This window comes from Saccopteryx leptura, chromosome 2 (assembly GCF_036850995.1).
Source record: "Saccopteryx leptura isolate mSacLep1 chromosome 2, mSacLep1_pri_phased_curated, whole genome shotgun sequence".
NCBI lineage: Eukaryota > Metazoa > Chordata > Mammalia > Chiroptera > Emballonuridae > Saccopteryx > Saccopteryx leptura.
This window is the reverse complement of record NC_089504.1, coordinates 290,424,481-290,443,954: the sequence shown is the minus strand read 5'-3', so window position 1 is coordinate 290,443,954 and position 19,474 is coordinate 290,424,481. Positions and strand designations below refer to the sequence as shown.

The following is a 19,474-nucleotide window of genomic DNA, read 5'->3' as shown; positions in this document are numbered from 1 at the left end:
CTTTAAAGGTATATTGAGAAAAACAATAGGCTTTATTTATTTACTTATTTTGAGAGAGAGAGAGAGAGAGAGTAAGGGAGAGATGAGAAGCATCAACTCATAGTTGTGGCACTTTAGTTGTTCATTGATTGTCTTTCACATATGCCTTGATGGAGGGAGTGCTTCAGCAAAGCCAGTGACCCCTTGTTCAAGCGGTGACCTTGGGCTCAAACCAGCAACCTAAGGCTTCAAGTCAGCAATCTTTGGGACCATAGGGTCATGTTGATGATCTCACACTCAAGTCGCAATCCCTGCTCTCAAGCTGGTGACCTCAGGGCTTTGAACCTGGGACATCAGTATCCCAGGTTGATGCTCTATCCACTGCACCACCACTGGGCAGGTCAGGCTTTTTTTTTTTTTTTAAACACATTTGTCTACCAAAAAGAGATTTCTTTAGGTGAAAATAATAAAAACCTCATGCCGCATAGATAGTCCTAGTTATCTGGTCAACAGGTAAAAAGCAAACACTTAAGGTCTTCAGCTCCAATCTTTTGTTCATTTCTTATTGCTGGAATTTCATATTTGTTTCTTCTTGTTGGGTGGCTAAATCAATGATGGTAGAGATGGTAAGCTGGTATTTACTCAGCCCTGCCCTGCTTAACCTTGGGAGCAGATAAATTCTCAGCTGATGGATAGACTCAGTGATTGGATTCAAATAATTTAACAACCAGTTCTCTGCCCTAATGACCGTTTTAAGTATAAAAAAATACACTGAAAGATAGTTTATTATTTCATGCATTTAATACTTAAATCAGAACAATAAAAGAGGTAGGCACAACTAGATTATGTTATAAGAAAGAGTTTTAAAATAATGAAAAAATATTAAAGAATACCTGGAAAAAACAATAAAACTGTTATTTAAGATATTTCCATATTGCTTCTTGATTGGCATCCTCAGTTGCAATCTTTTTCACGTATGGACAGAATGACCATTACTATGGTGCTTAGAATATGCTGTTGCACAGATTAATGTTAAAAAAGAGTAAGGAATGTAAATTTATGATTTCCACATTGGGTGGCTGCCCACCTTGGAGAGAACCCTGATTACAAGTGCTATTTTAACAACCAATTTGCCGAACTCAACAAAAAATTAACAACATGTTAATGATGTTCTGCCGAACCGGTGCAAACTGGCTAAATCTCACCACTGGACAGACTGCTTTTATCTCTTTGCCATCTTGTGGTTTAGGGTTTTCTGGGTGACTGTGTTGGTAATTGAAGTTACAATTACTGACATTGAGGTGGCTGCTGACTTTAGGTCACATCTTGATTTTCCTTATCTTCCTCATTGATGTCCTTTCTTGGATGTCTCTGGTGAGGAGGGCCCCTACTAAATTGTGGTCTGTAGCTCCCATACACATTCTGTCTCACTGGTCTACCTTGTTCTCCCACGCCCTGGTTGTCAGCAGCATCCGCCATCACTTCTCCCTGCACAGGAGGGTTGGGAATACTGTGGTCTGTGCCCATAGGGTCTTGCATGTAGTGAGGTGGGAACTGTCACCTGCAGGAGGGCTGGTACCGTTAAGCCTGGCCTTCAGGAGCATTCTCCATCCCTCATTCTTTTCCCCATTCTCACTATTCTGGTAATTCTGCTAGTAATTGCACGGAGGACCCCTGCGACATGGATAATGTCTATAATGGGTATGATCTGCTGCATATTTACTGCCTTGCACTGGAACTCCACCAGGGCCTGTAACATTTGCTGCCTCTGTGACCCCTTTCTTCTTCAACAACACCAAACTCCACAGTCTCTCCATCTCCTACACTGTGAAGGTACTTCCCAGGTTATTTCTATGGCAGTCAGGTGCACAAATACGTCTTCTGTGGTGTCATGCCTATTAATGAAACTACACTATTTTACTGTTCCCAAAACCTTCCTTGTGATGACCTTTCTGTTCCAGGCAGCGGGTGCTGCCAGGGGCTGCTGCTCCCTAGCTGCTGCCATGGTGCCAGGCCTGATGTCAGCAGTGCTGAGGGTGGGGCCTTCGCTGCTCATGGTTGCGATGATGGTGATTGGGGTGACTGGCAGCTGCAGCTCCTCCTGGGTTCTAATGGTAACTAGTCTGGGCTCTCTGGGTTCTGTTCTCTGCTTCTGCTATGATGGAACTCAAAATTTTATTCTTTGATAGTAGCCACTCTAATGAGTTGCAGTGGTATTTTTCATTGTGCTTTTGATTTACATTTCCCTAATGACTAGTGATGTTGAACCTGTTTTCATATACTTATTGGATTATTCATATACCTTCTTTGGAAAAAATGTCTTTTTGAGTCCTTTGCACACTTTTTAATGGGACTGTTTGTGTTTTTGTTGTTGAGTTTGAGGAGTTATTTTTATACATTCTAGATATTAATCCCTTATCAGATACATAATTTTCAAAAATTTTCTTCCATTCCATGGGGGTTGTCTTTTCACTCTGTTGACTATCTTTGATGCACAAAGGTTTTTAATTTTGATGTAGTCCAGTTTATCTATTTTTACTTTTATTGCCTTTGCTTTTGATATCATGCTTTAGGCTGTTTTTATTTATTCTTAAAGCAATCAGTTTGTTGTGCTCCTATTATGATTACAATAAACTCAAAGCCCCAGTCAGATCTGCCACGCCTAATGCTGTTAAGTCTGGTGACTGTCATCCTATCTCCGTCCCCAGATTTGCTTCTCTAAAGCCTACTCATACTTAAAGGCCCAGACCAAATGCTTTTTCTAGCAAGAATTCCACTAGTATTTCCCAATTAGATTTTTTTTCTTCTCCTCGTTCTTGTGCTTGCTTGATTGTAAGCCTTCATATCATGTTTTTAATTAAATGTATTGATTTTTATGTACTGCATTGCTCAGTAGACTGTGAGCACCTTGATGGCAGGGATAGTTTGGTTCATGTTTGTGCCCTCCACAGTACCTAGCATGTGTCTTATGTGTATCTGCTCTAGTAAAGACCAGTTGATTTGACAGTTACATACTGGATTCTTCTCCATAAATTATAATACTTATTGAATAGACCCTTTTCATTGGCTTGGGAGCCAATAAATTCATTTAAAAACATAGATCCTAAGAAGTCAGACCTGGATTTGAAATGTATTATTGCCACTTCTAATATATATATAACTTTGGTAAATTATTTAATCTCTTGATTCTTCTTCTTTCTTGTCTCTAAAATGGAGATGATAAAAAGCACATAACAGCGTAGGATTCATGAGAGGATTCCATAGAATAAGGCATGGAGCACTCAGCATTATGCTTGACAAACACTAAGTGCTCAAGGAAGATTAGTAATGGTTATATTTTACTTGTATTTGCTTGTTCTTTTGTACCCATCACATGGAATTGTAATTGTTTTTTGTCCCATAGGTTGTAAATTTTTCATGGCAAGCACCCTGCCTATTAGCCCATCTAGAACATCCAACAAATTGTAGTCATCAGTGTTTGTTGGGTGAATGAATGAATGAACCTGAGACTTTAGAATATTATACACATGTAAGATGCTTTTGTTATTAGTAGGTGTTGCGCATGGTTTTATATATGAATAAGATTAATGATTTACCTGGCTTTAGAGACATGTGCGAAAGATAGATGTGCAAATTGAGGACTTTAAAATAAGCAGAATGAATTAGAATGTCACAATAGAGAATTGAGAATAATAGGAGCAGACAGGTGAAGTAGAAAAATTAAAGACTAAGATAAGGATAAGAGATGGCTTTATGGAGATGAAATTTGAAGTGAGACTTTAATGTGTACAATATTAATTGAAGAAATTCACCTGGCTATATAAAACTTAGTTGTTAATTAAAGTCTGGGACAGATGCTTTCTTTACTATGAAGACATTTGTCTTGCCCCTCCTGCATATAGCCTGTCCTTCATTTGAGCCTCCATGTTGCTTTCTTTCTTACTGTCCTACCACCTTGTTACAGTCTTTAGTGTGCATAAGATGATCAACAGATGTTGTATATTGAATCATAATTACTTATATAAATAGCTTAGCACTTGCCTCTACCCTTGACTTTGTAAGCGCTTCTAAGGCATGAGTAATGTCTTTACAATTCTCTAGTGCCTAGAATGTGCCAAGGACCATGCCAAACACTCCACAGATTCTTACAAACACCTTATAAAGATATTATCTGAATTTTAAAATGAGAAAACTGAGGCTCAAGTTACACAGGCAGTGGCTGAGCCAAGACAGAAACTCATTTCTACTCGAGTCCCAAACTGCTGTTCCTAATTCCATAGTATACCACACAATGTATATACACTGCACATTTAGGGATGATAGCTGCTGTAGTAGAAACTTGTGACCAGTTCATATGACAAAATCTCACTTGTTCACTGGGCAGAGAGCACAATACTATAACCTGGTCCCTTCTCAACAGCTTTTGTCATTTTCTAGAATCTAAAGACAGAAGGAACCCAGTGATCAATAGGTGGCGCTAGAACTCCATATGACCATTTTCTTCAGTTGGTTTTCAAGGTGTTCTTTAGCCTCTGGAAAATTGACTGTACTTAATCGTCCTGGCTGATTCATCTAGACCAGTGGTAGTCAACCTGGTCCCTACCGCCCACTAGTGGGCGTTCCAGCTTTCATGGTGGGCAGTAGCGAAGCAACCAAAGTATAAATAAAAAGATAGATTTAACTATAGTAAGTTGTTTTATAAAGATTTATTCTGCCAAATTTAGCAAAAATTCAACATAAAGTACTTGGTAAATAATTATTATTATATGCTTTAATTTGCTGTAACTCTGCTTTATAAATTTTATAAAGTAAAGTTACTTCTCTACTTTATAAATCACCATTACTGTGGAACCAGTGGGTGGTTAGAAAATTTTACTACTAACAGAGATACAAAAGTGGGCCGTAGGTATAAAAAGGTTGACTACCCCTGATCTAGACATTAAATTATAAAACCATAGCATTATGACTTGACGGAAACATTATAGATTATATTGTGCCAACTCACTTTAAGGATGAAAAACCGGAGCCCAGTAAGAGGACAAAAATTACCTGAAGTCACATGTGGCCTTCGTAGCAGTGCCAGGACTTGAACATAACTTTACTGATCCCAGTTCAGTGCTCTCTTAGACTGTTGCTATCTGTTTAATGGTGTTTTTAATGACCTTTCTTCTCAAAAATGCAAGTTGCTTGTATGCAAAATGCAATAAGAGATTGTATTTTGACAGTAAATATTCAGTCAATAAACATTCAATTCAAATTAGGCTCCAACTGCTTGAGTAAATGTTCTAATAAATTAGCCAAGAACAATGGCTTTAAATTCATTTGTTCTGGGTTCTCAAGGAAATAGGAGACTCATCAGCTTCTTAATGACCTTATAGCCTCTGTGGAAAAGATGAACAGGTAACTGAAGCAACAGGAGAACATTTGTAAATGCCGCTATCAGAAGGCAGAATGCACACAGTTCATCCGAGTATGTGGAAATCCACAGAACACTGAGAGAGGATTTAAGGAGGTGAGATTGGAATTAGCCTTTCAAGGCATTGAGGGTTAGTAATTGTTGGGTTTAGACTGAAAGGGAGGAGAAGGGGTAAGTGGAGCAAAAAGTAAGAAAATAGGATGGCCACAATCTGGGATCCTGCAAATCATGAAAAATGTGCTGAGGGGAAAATAGCCCTCCTTCAGGAGCTCTATTTAAATGGGGCTTGTGGGGGGAGGGGCACAGGAAGTCTGAGTGCAGAGAAAGTTGGGTCCTGGGCAGGCACAAAAGTGCACTAATAGCAGAAGAGGACTATGGCCACACAATGATGGTGCCAGGCTTGGAGGAAAGAGTTGTGATGTAACAGACAGAGTCCATTCAGTTGAATTTGATTCAACAAGCACCCACCAACTAATTATTCTGAATGATAACAATGATGTTGATAATAAAGTGTGAACATTTTTTTTGAAGTATCCTTCAATATAGTCAAGGAGTAAGGGATGTTTACTGCTACCTATAGCAACACAGACTGGGATGATGATTATGGAAGGTTTTAAAGACATTGGTTGAAGACAAAAGAGTGGTTTCTATTGTCTAGGAAGAAAGGGGATCAAGAAAAGCTTCTTGGAGGTGCTGGCACTTACTTAAGTCAAGCTCTTTACTAATATATTTAGCTCTGTTAATTTTCTATTAAAATAATACCAAAGGGGAAAAGACAATAAATGCAAACTAAATCAGCAAAAAAGATATCAGATTATTAATTACTCTGAATAAACTATCTCAATTTTTCAATTTATTTTAAAGTAACTATTGGAATTTTAAGCTCTACTTTACTGATGAAGAAACTGAGATTTAAAGAGATAAAAATTTTTTAAGATTGTAAAATTAGTAGATGATATAGCGAGGCCTCAAATATAGGTTTTTTAATTCTAAATCCACATCTCTTTCTATATAATCGGCCAGTCATTGTGTTTGGTGCTGAAGATGACTGTGACTAAGATGCAGTTTCTTCCTTCTAAGACCTCACAGCTTGGTGTGGGAAATGGATGCATTTAAAATGACTGTGCAGCAATGTGATAAGTTATGTACTGGTGATAGGTCCAGAAGCTGTTGCTAATTAGTACAAATGGGTGGTATTTTTGACAGAGGAAGATAAGAAGAACATTTAAGTGGAAGAAATGGTATAAGCAGAGGTATGGAAGCTGAGAAGATATCCAGTTAAGCTGGAAGGTCAGATATTGGGGCATTGTGGGGAACCAAGCTGGAAATGTAGAATGAAGCCAGATCATGGAGGGCTTCTGTGAGCATTCAATGACATAAACACTTACTGGGCGTGCACCACGAGCAGCCACTGTTTTCGATGCAGAGGGTACAGTAATAAACCAGACTAGCAAAATCCTTGTTCTGGTGGGTCTTAAGTTCCAGTAGTGGGCAAAAGACCATGAATAAGTAACACAAAAATAAGATCTAAAATATGAAAAATGTTAAGAACAATAACAAAAATAGGAGTATGTGTGGGAAAGTGATAGGGGCATAATATCTTAGATAAAATGTTAGAGAAGCTTCTTTGAGGAGGTGACTTTTTAAATAAGACTTGAATGAAATAAAGAGCTAGCCATACAAAGATCAGGGAGAAAAATATTCCAGGCACAAGAAATAGCTTGTTCAAGGCCTTAAGGTGAGAACCAGCTTGTCCTGCTAGCACTGTGGAAAGAAGACCAGAGTGGTTGGAAAACAGTGACTGTACAGAAGAGGTCAAGATACGTGCTAGCAGGGTCCCATCCTAGGAAGGCCCTGGGAAGAATGTTACATTTTATTCTCAGTATGATGAGAAACTACCCAGTATTTTAAGCTGGAGAGTGACATGATATGGTTTGGTACATTTTACAAAAGAGTAAACACCCCGCATCAGGAAGCTGTTGCTGCATTCTAAGAGGGAGACGTGGGGATGGGAGTAATAGAAGTAGAGATGACAAGAATGGTGGATTTGAGCTATACTATATAGATATTTTTTAATTAAGTGGGACAAGGGGGAGGCAGAGACAGACTCCCGCATGTGCCTCGGCCCAGGTCCACCCAGCAAGCCCACTAGGGGGCGATGCTCTGTCCATCTGGGCTGCTGCTCCATTGCTCTGCAACCAAGCTGTTTTAGCACTTGAGGCAAGCCTGTCGAGCCATCCTTAGCACCTGGGACCAACTTGTTTGAAGCTTTCAAGCCATGGCTGTGGGGTGGGGTGGGGAAAGAGAAGAGGGGGAGAGGTGGAGAAGCAGATGACCACTTCTCCTGTGCGCCTTGACTGGAATTCGAACCTGGGACTTCCACATGCTGGGCCCATGTTCTACTGCTGAGACAACCGGCTAGGGCTATACTATATTTTTAAAATAGAAACAAGAAGACTTGTTGATTAGTTTGATTTGGGGGAAGAGAATTGTCCCAAAGGGCCCAAGCTCTACGTTGATCAGGCCTCCGATTAGACTTCCCGCACAGTGGGACACTCCTGCTTAACAGCAGGACTGGCAGACTCCTGAAGACTACTTTTGAGGCAGCTATGAGGATTCTACTTATCAGTGCCGAGACAAACTGCCACTGGAAGAAAAACACGACCTACACACAAGTTAGTTGCGAGAATCACACAGGCAGTTTATTACTTACAAATTCTTTTGGTTTGCCTGGGTATAGCTTAAGGGTTCCCTGTCAGCGTGCTCCTCTCGGCTGTCCTTGGTCAGAGCGGCTTGGAGACAGTCCATGTTCAACGTTAGAGTCTGGGTGACTACTGCAGCAGGGGGGCCCCTTAGTTTTAGTACCTTTTCTGGCCAATGCCTTCTAATAGGTGTTAATCACCTCAAACCACCTTTTGGGGAGTACCTAGCAGGGAGTCCTTTCTATGTTAATTTACTGAAATGTCACATCAAGCTACTTTCCAAGGGAAGCTTCTTGTTTATATTAACTTACAGAGTTATGACATCAAGCCACTTTTTATCTATATATAACTTCACACACACACTAACTGGGTCCTGCACGAAAGGCAGAGTCTGCCTACATATCTGTACACACTAGATTAATTCCTATCCAGACAGCATAGCCTTATTTACTTTCCTTAATTGCTTTTAATATTATATCCTAATTTATTTCTATTTATCTTCCATACTTTTCTATATTTCTATATATTTAATTACTATAACATTATATTACTGGAACAAGAATGATTACAACAAAGAATGTCTCTTAGGTTTTTGCTTGAGCTATGTGGATGGTGCTACTAACTTAACTGAAATAGAGAAATTGAGGGAGAAATAGGTTAAGTCAAGAGTTCTATTTGAGAATGCTAAGATTAAAATATTATTTCACATCCAAATGAAGTGCCAAGTAGATAATTAGATAAATGAGTCTGGGATTTAGGAAAGGGTTGGAGATAAAGGTTTGAGAATCTTAGAAATAGTGATGATATTTAAAACCACAGGACTGGTTAAGATAACTTGTAGTTAGAAGAAAGGAGAAGACAGCTGAGGAGTGACCCCCAAGGGGAAGAAATTTGGGTTACAGTAAAATGAAAATCAGTTTTTTGTAAGGAAATAACGTTTCTCTTATTTAGATATATTTGGAGGAAGCACTGTGAATTCTCTCAGAGTTTGGGAATAGAGACAGTGCTCAAGGGAGATGGTCTTCTATTTGGACTTTTCAGTTGAGAAAGTTTGGAAGGTTACTCTGTGACTTAGATCCAGAGAGCTGTTTTTTGTGGGGTTTTTTTGTTTTTGTTACTTGTTTTTTTTTTTTTGCCAGCTGCAGAGACAACTTCTGGTTAGCCTGTGCCACATTAGAATGTTTTCTCTCTTCTCCTCCTTGTCCTCCTCTTTCTCCTCCTTCTTCTGAGAGAGGCAGGGAAAGAGATAGAGACAGAAACATTGAGCTATATGTGCCCTGACCAGAGACTCAAACTGGCATCCTCCATGCTCCGGGACAATGATCCAACCAACTGAGCTATGCAGCCAGCTCTTAACTTCTTTTGATTTATTGTTTCGGAAAGACAGAGAGAGGAAGGATAGAGAAAGGAGGGGGCAAGGGAAGCATTCATTTGTTGTTCCACTCAGTTTTGCCCTTATTGGCTGCTTCCGTGTGTGCCCTAACCAGGGATCGAACCAGCAACCTTGTTGCTTCAGGATGACATTCTTAACTGACTGAGCTAACAGGCCAGGGCCTCCCCTCCCTTCTTTCACACATTTTTTTTTTCTGAAGTTGGAAACAGGGAAGCAGTCAGACAGATTATTGCATGCGCCCGACCGGGATCCACCTGGCATGCCCACCAGGGGGCGATCCTCTGCCCATCTGGGGCATCGCTCTGTTACAACCAGAGCCATTCTAGTGCCTGAGGCAGAGGCCATGGAGCCATCCTCCGCACCCGGGGCAAATTTGCTCCAATGGAGCCTGGGCTGTGGGAGGGGAAGAGAGAGAAAGAGAGGAAGGAGAGGGGGGAGGGGTGGAGAAGCAGATGGGTACTTCTTCACTGTGCCCTGGCCGGGAATTGAACCCAGGACTCCTGCACTTCAGGCCAATGCTCTACCACTGAGCCAATGGGCCAGGGCCTCTTTCACATATTTTTTGAGGGTGGACTCCCTTCTTTCTCGTCATTGGCTTTGGCCTTAGAAACTGGATAGTTCCCAGTCTGCCATGTTGCAAGGGGTGCAGGGGCATTTGCTGTACCTGTGATGGGGAAGTTACACAGGTTAAATTCACCAACTCTATCCTTTATTAGCTATTTTCTTCTATCCCAACCATCTTTTCTACCAGGTTTCTCCTTACTTTCTCATTTTTCTCTCATAAAATTTTTGTGGTTCCTGCCACTCAGAAGAAAAAATTCCAAATCCTTCATAGTTAAGTTTGAGGTCCTCCATGACCTGGCTCACTGTCCTTTCAGCTGTGACTCTCTCTGCTTTCTCTCATTAGTGTTCTCAGCTTCATCAAGCACTCCTGGGCTTTCCTTCTCCATTTTGTATCCATGCTATTCTCTCTGCCTAGAATGCCCCAATCCCTCCCAGGTTATACTGCCTGCTGACTCACTCAGAGCCCCCATGAACCCTGAGCAGCTTCCAGATTTTGAGATTTCTCATTTTTGGGTTTATTCTCCCCCCTCTGATTTAGCTTTCTGGGAAAGGTCTAAGTTACAGAAAACATTTGTAAGGAAGACTCATCTTACACCTAAACAATTTTGTCATTTAAACAGCAGCCAACAAATGGGCATCCTTGCTGAGTTTAAGGTCCAGAACAAGCCATGATCCTTCTCATTCCCTCTCTGCCAGCATTATGGCCCTCGTTTGGGTGCTTTCCTCTGTGAAAGCCTTTTCCAATCCTTCCAACAGGCTTACTTCCTTCTTGGTATCATTACAGCAATCTTCTTTACTTATGACTTCTTGCCTTATTTAATGGTGCTGCTATAGACATATTTCTTACTATACTGTATAACCTTTTTGAGGAAAGGTGCTATTGTTATGAGTTTTTTGTCCTTCCTATGGTGAAAATGATCTGATGGCCCTTGGCATCCATTCTTACCTCCTTTTGTATTTCCTAGATTTTCTTGCAGTTAGGGTTCTGGATAAAAACTATGTTTTACCAATTAGATGTATTTGCATAATATTTGGAAGGCATCATGATTTATTTTGGGTAAACAAACCTATGGAGATGTGGATGTTGACAGACAATTTTGGCAGCAATGCCAGTAGTTTCTGGATCTCAGCTTTCTGATTCTTTGACTGCAGTACTGGTCATGTATTGAACTCAGTAGTTTCAGAAGTTGCTTGTTGATTTTTAATAATTCAGCTCTTATAATTCTAGGCTTAAAATATCCAAAAGTTACTGTTTCACTTATTGAGCCCTGACTGAATAAGGGTCTTATTTAATTTCTCTTGTCTGTTTAATGAAATAAATGTTCAGTTGAATTTATTCCCAAGCCAGAATAATTTCCTCCACCTATCCATCTATTAAACAATTAATGATGCCACTATATATCAGTGGCTGCCCTAAGTGCTAAGCAGTACAGAAAGTCTTCTTTTAACATCGTCAGTAGGTTCTTGGGAACTGCAACTCTAAGTGAAATGATGTATAATGGAACAATTTTTACCATAGGTTACTGTAATTGATATAAACAAGAGTTAAGTTCCTGGTCACAAAAACATCACCAAACTTCTCAATAAAGACCAAAACACTTCTAATATTAAACACTGAAGTAAATGTGAGCTATACATACATACATTTAAGAAAGTTAAATAAAAACAAGTAAGATAATTATTTTCCAGCCCACTTATTTCAGTCCAGGGTCACAGGTGGCTGAAACTTTTCTTGGCAGCTCAGTGTACAAAGTAGGACCCACCTTGGACATGGGGCCCTTCTATTACAAGGCACACTCACTCAGAGTAAGACAATTCAGAGACACCTATTTACCTCATGTACACATCTCTGGGATATGGGAAAAATCAGAGTATATGGAGAAAACCAACAGGACATGTGGAGAACGTGCCAACTCAACACATAGTCTGGCCCCAGTTGGGAATCAAATTGTCTTTCTCATCAATGTTAAAACAAAACAAAACAACCTTATACAAGGTTGAAGAAGATATGGTCTTATTTCCAGTTTTGTAGGAAAGATAATCACAATAGAGTGTGTGACAAATAATTACAGAAATGAGTAGAAACTTAGAGGAAGGAGTGCTGGAGTGTCCAGAGGGTTTGCTCAGAAATGTAATGTTTTAGTTGGAATACAAAGGATGCCTAGGTTTTTGCCAAGTAGAAAAGGGATGGGAAAGGTATTCCAGGCTATGGAATTATATATACAAACATATGAACTAGTAAAAAACGATGGTATACTAAGAAAAGGACAAATCTTTGACATGGCTGGGGCATTGGATGCTCCTGGGAGGGGCCTTTCCTGAGTAGAGTGGGTAAATAATTTAAGTTAGATGGTGCAGGACCGATGTACCCTACAAAGGTATGTGAACTTCATTCTAAAGTCACTGGGAGCCACTGAAGAGAAGGATGATATGGCAGTGGAAACGGAGAAGTGGGAAGAGATTCAAGAGGTATGGAACATGTAGAGATGGCAAGACTTAATGACCATTTGAATGTGGAAGTGAATGAAGGGAATGAATCAATTTGACTTCTCTGTGGGTGAAGGAGCTAAAAATAGTATTTGGATAACTTCACTTTTGACTCCTTTTTTCTGTTTCCTATTGATTTTTTTTTTCTGTGGGAGACAGGCTGTAAGCTGACAAAGTCATTGCGGCCATCCCCCACATTCTTGATTGAGTTGCTAAAGGAAATCTATATTCCCTTCCTCTTACCCTTTGTTCGAGGAACTGCTAGTTAAGATGTTATGCATGACTCTGTATTGGAGACTTCCTTGCTAGGTTCCCAGTAATACCCAAGCTGCAAACGGCTTTGTTCTCTGCATTATAAAATAAAGCTGACTGCAAATATTGGAACTTTTGTAGGTCATCAGCCTGCAGAAGACCGCCCAAACCAACCTTTGTTTTTCTCTGTTTATTTCTTAATCCTCCACTGTTCTCACTCAGGACCTGGTTCGTGACATTTTTCAGTGCCCAGAAACTCAAAGAATAATGAGATCTTGGAAGTTCTGACATGAGGTCTTGTTCTTGAAAAAAGGTCTATAAATGTGAAGATAGGACAATCCCACAGTGAAGAAGGAATAAGGTCATCAAAGTGATTGCTTACCGATCATTTATTGAGTATTTAAATACAATTCCATAAATATTCAGGCTCCAGGAGCTATGGATCGACAGTTTTGGCTCATTAGAATCTGAAAACAAATTACATATGCTTTCCTCCTATTTTATATGATCAGAAACTAGAAAGGTGTTGAGCTAAAACCAGTCCAGTCAGCTGTGGTGGTAAGAGCTCAGTGGACAGTCCCTCTGGTGAAGGTTAGGAGCCTGGGTGCTAGAGGTGTTGTGGATCAAAGAGGCCCTGTGTGGTCTCTGACTCTCCTAGAAGCCTCTCACTGTGTTTCATTTTAGCGTTGATTATGAGGCTTGCAATTCCTGACGTTTCATCCACAGGGGCCAAAGCTCACCAAAAGCCCAGATGTCCTCTTCTCAGTTTGTGATTTGTATCTTTAGAATACCTTTCCTGCTTCTCAACTTTTGGGAGAAGTTTCTACCTTTCATTGATCCAGCTGTATCTTAACTACATGGTGAGCAAACAAGGAAATGATTTAAATTCCCTAACTAATCAAAATTATAATCTGATTATTTCACCCAATATATCACTCAGATTTCACCCAACCAGAATACCCTAGAATTGCTTGTCAAAGAACTAAAATATCCTAAAAGTGAATTCTAGTCCTTTCTGTAAACAGAAAGTAGAGAGAAGGAAGACACACATTTTCAGTCTCTTAAAAAACAGAAGCAAATATAAACTTGACATGCAGATTTCTTCCTTAGCAGTAGCTCTGGTGTGCACAAGGCCTAGTGCCAATGCTGTCTCTGCTCTTGTACATAGTTATAGAGGGGGTTGGGAACAATAGCTGCCTTGGTAAGGTGACTTTCACCCTCTTCTCTTTTTTGAGGCTTCCCACTACTTTGGATTGGTCGGAAGGCCAGGTCACTATATCTTCCCTGAGAATCTTGGCTCAGACCAACCTCATTCATGCAAAATTTTTCTCTGTTAGCACAGCCTCTCTGGGTCCCGTGGGTTTGTTGATCCTGGGACCCTTGATATCTCTCTTTCTTCTCATGGGTTTGCCTGTCTCGTCTCTGATGGTTCTGCTCATCTTCACGGGTTTGCCTGTCTCGTCTCTGATGGTTCTGCTCATCTTCATGGGTTTGCCTGTCTCGTCTCTGATGGTTCTGCTCATCTTCACGGGTTTGCCTGTCTCGTCTCTGATGGTTCTGCTCATCTTCAAGGGTTTGCCTGTCTCGTCTCTGATGGTTCTGCTCATCTTCACGGGTTTGCCTGTCTCGTCTCTGATGGTTCTGCTCATCTTCATGGGTTTGCTTGTCCCATGTATGATGGTTTTGTTTCTCTTCATGGGTTTGCCTGTTCTGTGTCTCAAATGGAGTTTTTTGACCCTCATGGCCATGTCTACCCCAGATTTGATGGCCCTGCTTTTCCTCCGCTTGGTGGCTCTGCCCCTCACCACGACTCTCTCTGGTCTGAGTCTGTCTGTGGCCGTGCTCACTACTACATGATTGCCAGTCACTCCCTTTGTGACAGCCTGGCCTTTCTTGCTGGATTTGTGCTACGAGTTTGTGTTGGTGGTGTTGGCTATCCTCCTTAGGCTCCCATGCCTGGTGGCTGTTCTGCTGCCCTGCACTAGACTGAAATCTCTGTCCCTGATTTTGGTTCTCTTTCTGTCCCTGAGTCTGTGGACTTGGTCTCCCTGACCTTCCTGATTGTTCAACATATGAGCCTCTGGTTGTTCCCTCACTCCCTTGGAAGTATCTATTTTTCCCAGTTTCCCCAGCCTCTGACTGACTGTATTGAGAGCTCAGGTCTTGTCTCTCTGTCTGACCATAGTGGGAAGTCTGACCTTGTCTGTCTGTCTGACCATAATGATAACTCTGGTCTTGTTTGTCTGTCTGGTCATATTGAGAGGTGGAGCATTGTCTGTCCTTTTTACCATAATTATAATTCTGACCTTGTCTGTCTGTCTGACCGTAGTGGGAATTCTGAGCCTGTCTGTCTTCTTGACCATAATGATGACTTTGACCTTGTCTGTCTGTCTGACCATAGTGAGAACTCTGGCCTTGTCTGTCTGTCTGACCATAGTGGGAACTCTGGTCTTGCCTGTCCGTCTGGCCGTAGTGGGAACTCTGCTCTTGTCTGTCCGTCTGACCGTAGTGGGAATTCTGCCCTTGTCTGTTTGTCTGACCGTAGTGGGAACTCTGCCTTTGTCTGTGTGTCTGGTCATATTGAGAGATTGGGCCTTGTCTGTCCATCTGACCGTAGTGGGAACTCTGCCCTTGTCTGTCTGTCTGACCATAGTGGGAACTCTGGTCTTGCCTGTCCATCTGACCGTAGTGGGAACTTTGTCCTTGTCTGTCTGTCTGACCGTAGTGGGGACTCTGCCCTTGTCTGTCTGTCTGATCATATTGAGAGATTGGGCCTTGTCTGTCTGTCTGACCATAGTGGGTACTCTGGCCTTGTCTATTTGTCTGACCATAATGAGAACTCTGGTCTTGCCTGTCCGTCTGACCGTAGTGGGAACTCTGCCCTTGTCTGTCTGTCTGACCATAGTGGGAACTCTGATCTTGCCTGTCCGTCTGACCGTAGTGGGAACTCTGCCCTTGTCTGTCCGCTTGACCATAGTGGGAACTCTTCTCTTGTCTGTTTGTCTGACTGAAGTGGGAACTCTGCCCTTGTCTGTCTGTCTGACCATAGTGGGAACTTTGCCCTTGTCTGTCTGTCTGGTTATATTGAGAGATTGGGCCTTGTCTGTCTGTCTGACCATAGTGGGTACTCTGGCCTTGTCTATTTGTCTGACTATAATGAGAACTCTGACCTTGTCTGTCTGTCTGACCATACTGAGAATCCAATTCTTGTCTGTCTCTCTGACGATAGCCTGATTCCTGTTGGTTTGTTTGGCTAGAGCAAGAGTTCTCTCCAAGTCTTCCAGTCTGGCCATAGCTTGGTTGTTGTCTAAACCTTTCAGACTGGCCATTATGAGTCTGAACTTGTTTCTCATTCTGACTTAAAGCAAAGATATATCCTTGTCTTTTAGGCTGGCCACTGATAGATTTATGACTCAGTCTTTGATTAGAGCTGGAATCCTGGTCCTGTCTCTCAAACTGACCATGATGGGCGTCCTGATCCTGTCTCTCGGAGTGACCATGGTGGGAGTCCTGATCCTGTCTCATGGACTGACTATGGTGGGAGTCCTGATTCTGTCTCTCGGACTGACCATGGTGGGAGTCCTGATCTTGTTTCTCAGGCTGACCATAGTGGGAGTCCTGATTCTGTCTCTTGGACTGACCATGGTGGGAGTCCTGATATTGTCTCTCGGACTGACCATGGTGGGAGTCCTGATACTGTCTCTCGGACTGACCATGGTGGGAGTCCTGATCCTGTCTCTTGGAGTGACCATGGTAGGAGTCCTGATCCTGTCTCTCGGACTGACCATGGTGGGAGTCCTGATTCTGTTTCTCAGACTGACCATAGTGGGAGTCCTTGTCTTGTCTGTCAGACTGACCCTGGTTTTGTCTCTCAGATTGACTGTCATGAGAATCTTGCCTTTTTCCCTCATGCCACTGCCTATGTTGTCTGCCTGTATTTCCTGGAAATGAATGACCTTGTGTTCCTTCCTGCTCCTCTTCTTGCTGGAAGGTTTTATCTCCACATGATTCATTTTCCAGTTTATGATAGCAAGCTTGGGCCAGCTGGAACACCAACATGAGATATTCATGAAAATCAACATGTCCATTTCTGTCTTTATCCAAGAGGCTCAGTATGGTTCCCACAGTCTCTGGATCATTTGGTCTCTGTGAGAAGAAAAACAGAAAAAAAATTATATATTTTCCTGTGGATACTAACATGTTTGCTTATGTCTATACCCTGGTTCATTTAGTTTGAGTAAACCTTCCTTAGTTGAGAAAGCATTAAACTGAAGAGGCTTAAGCTTGGTTCTAGTTTTTGATTATCTGGTTCTCAAAACATCACCTCTTGCTGACAAAAGAGAGAGAGCAGCACTATAGGGACTGGATGCACTTACTTAAAATCAGCTTTATTAATACTTAATTTGAGTTATTTGAGGAAGCTGTCCTATCCCATTACATGCTACATTGTCATTGTTTGTTTACCAACTTCTTTCCAACTATATTGTGAAATCCTGAGGAAAGGGGAGCTCTCTTTGTATCTTCAGTGGTTAGTATGCTGCTGGTTTGGAGTAGGTGCTTAACGACTCTTTATTAAGTTAATGATTGAATGAATGAATGAGAAGATATGTAGACAGCACTAAAATATAGAAATTAAAATATGAATCTAAATTTCCTCTTCTGAGAAATGATTTCCAGTTCAAAGGTGTACTGCCTCCTGCTGGAGCTCAGATACAAAGAGATGTGTGTGCATGTGTGTGTGTGTGTGTGTGTGTGTGTGAGCATGCCTGTGCACACATGTCTGTGTGCTGTAAGTGAGCTACTAAGGGGCTGTCTGAAACATTTTTAACTACAGGGTGGAGCATGACCAAATGAAACAAAAATCACCCAGATGCAGTGTTAGAGTCACTCACACTTAACTCCATGGGGCCCAGAGTCTATGCATCTTACCCGGAGGATGTTTCCAAACTCAGCCAAGAGCAGTTGCTTCAACTCCTTCTTGCACAGCAGGGCACAGTCCCCATTCTCTTTAGCATATTTTTGGAATACTTTGATCACAGTGAGTATGCTGTTCAGGAGTTGAGCCATTTGGCAAAAACAAGTGAACCTAAAAGAAGAAACAAGATTTTGATTGTGTTTAGAATGAAGCCCAGGAGACAGCATTTTCAGAGGGAAAGTGGCCCCTCTTGGTCAAGGACAGAAGCTTAAGTAATGACAGAGCCCCACCTTAGCCATACCCCTCACTCATTTTGACCCACAGTCTGGCTCCAAATATCACATATTACAGTGAGAGATGGGTTCAGATTATGGGTCCCCTGCTAAAAAAAAATGGCTATTTCCTAAAAGCCAAAAAATACATGGTAGGTATTTTATATGCCCCATCCTGTACTCCAGGTAGGACTTGCCTGATTGAAACTCTCAGATTAGAACAGAAAAGAAAGATGGTCAGGAAACCCACAGAGGCAGGGCCAAAGCCAGTGCAGTGAAGCATTATTTTCCATGAACAACTAATGCACTGGATGGGGCACGACATAGGCCCCACTGAACAAGCCACAGTCTTCTGATGAGCCAAAGAAACTTTCTGGCTTGAATGTTTACTTTGAGATAATGATTATAAAATAGAATCACTGAATACAAAACTGTTACAGATGAAAATAGCAGGCCAATTAACTGCATAATGATAAGCTAAGTTCACATTGGCCCTGCTAGGATGCTGGGGTCTTTGGAGATCTGGATCTTAATATTTCTTGTTATGGTGTGAAAAATCCCAGTTACTGGGTTTATCAGCTTCCAAACAAACCCTAACTGCAGAGCACGTTGGATTTCCAAAAGCATGCAGTCATGCTTATATGAATTAGTGCCAAATAATGAATTGTATGGGACTAACTTAGTCCTTAGTAACAATTCATTGCAAAGAGACGTGACAGTACATGGATTCATGGTCCAGGGCTGTGCCCCTGATGAGCTCTAAACTCTTGGGTCTTGCCTAACTTGCACAAAAGGCAAATGCTTCACTATGGGAAACTAAGCTATTCACCAATAGTTCTAGCCCTTGATTTTGGAATGCCTAGGACATGCTGAAACAAAAGCATGCATATTTTATAGCCTCAGCAGTAGGCAACCCCAGTTATCATGATGCTCTTAGATAAAACCAAGAAAAGGAAGAAAGAGGGTACCCACAGCCATCACCCTAAGGAACAGTCTCAGACTTCTCCAGCCCAGCACATCACAGCCACCATCAAGAGCCTCATGGATACTGCCATGGTTCTCCCATGCATGTCTTACCTGCGTGAGGAGGAATGAGCTGAAGACTGAGAAGCTGAAGAGGATACTGGAGACTTGAAAACCTATCCTATTTATAGGGGTTTTAATTGTCCTACTAGGCCATCCCAGGAGACACCCATTCTGTGGCAGAGCCTGAATCACCTTGTACCCAGCCCAGCTCAACCCAACTTGGCCTCTCCCTCTGCAAACCGTTTGGTTTATTTACTTCCCCCACTTGCTCATGAACCTGTTTGTCATTAGATTAGGTGACACTGTTCAAGTCCCAGCCCTATTTAATTAAGGGAGTGTGTGTGTGCATGAGTGTTGTGGGGTCCAAAAAAGACGGAGATGTTCATCCTTAATATGTGTCACTTACTAAGATTAAAGGAAGACAATAGTCAAATCATACCACAGAAGATTATCAATATGGTCACTTTA

The 19,474-nt window shown here is 41.5% G+C and overlaps 1 protein-coding gene, 1 non-coding gene and 1 pseudogene across 2 annotated transcripts; all 3 read right to left on the bottom strand.

Annotated features, from left to right (window-relative positions):
• Positions 1 to 1,118: 1,118 nt before the first annotated feature.
• On the bottom strand, positions 1,119 to 1,984 carry LOC136392097 (Y-box-binding protein 1 pseudogene; annotated as a pseudogene).
• Positions 1,985 to 9,960: 7,976 nt separating this feature from the next.
• TRNAF-GAA (transfer RNA phenylalanine (anticodon GAA)) lies at positions 9,961 to 10,036 on the bottom strand. The gene has a single exon. It is a non-coding gene; the product is annotated as a tRNA-Phe (tRNA).
• Positions 10,037 to 13,167: 3,131 nt separating this feature from the next.
• Positions 13,168 to 19,088, bottom strand: RPTN (repetin). The gene is made up of 3 exons (XM_066362480.1): positions 19,058 to 19,088; positions 17,723 to 17,879; positions 13,168 to 16,939 (listed from the first exon to the last, which is right to left on the bottom strand). The coding sequence occupies exons 2-3, from the start codon at positions 17,858 to 17,860 to the stop codon at positions 13,928 to 13,930; spliced, it is 3,150 nt and encodes a 1,049-aa protein (XP_066218577.1). The 5' UTR covers positions 17,861 to 17,879; positions 19,058 to 19,088; the 3' UTR covers positions 13,168 to 13,927.
• Positions 19,089 to 19,474: the final 386 nt, after the last annotated feature.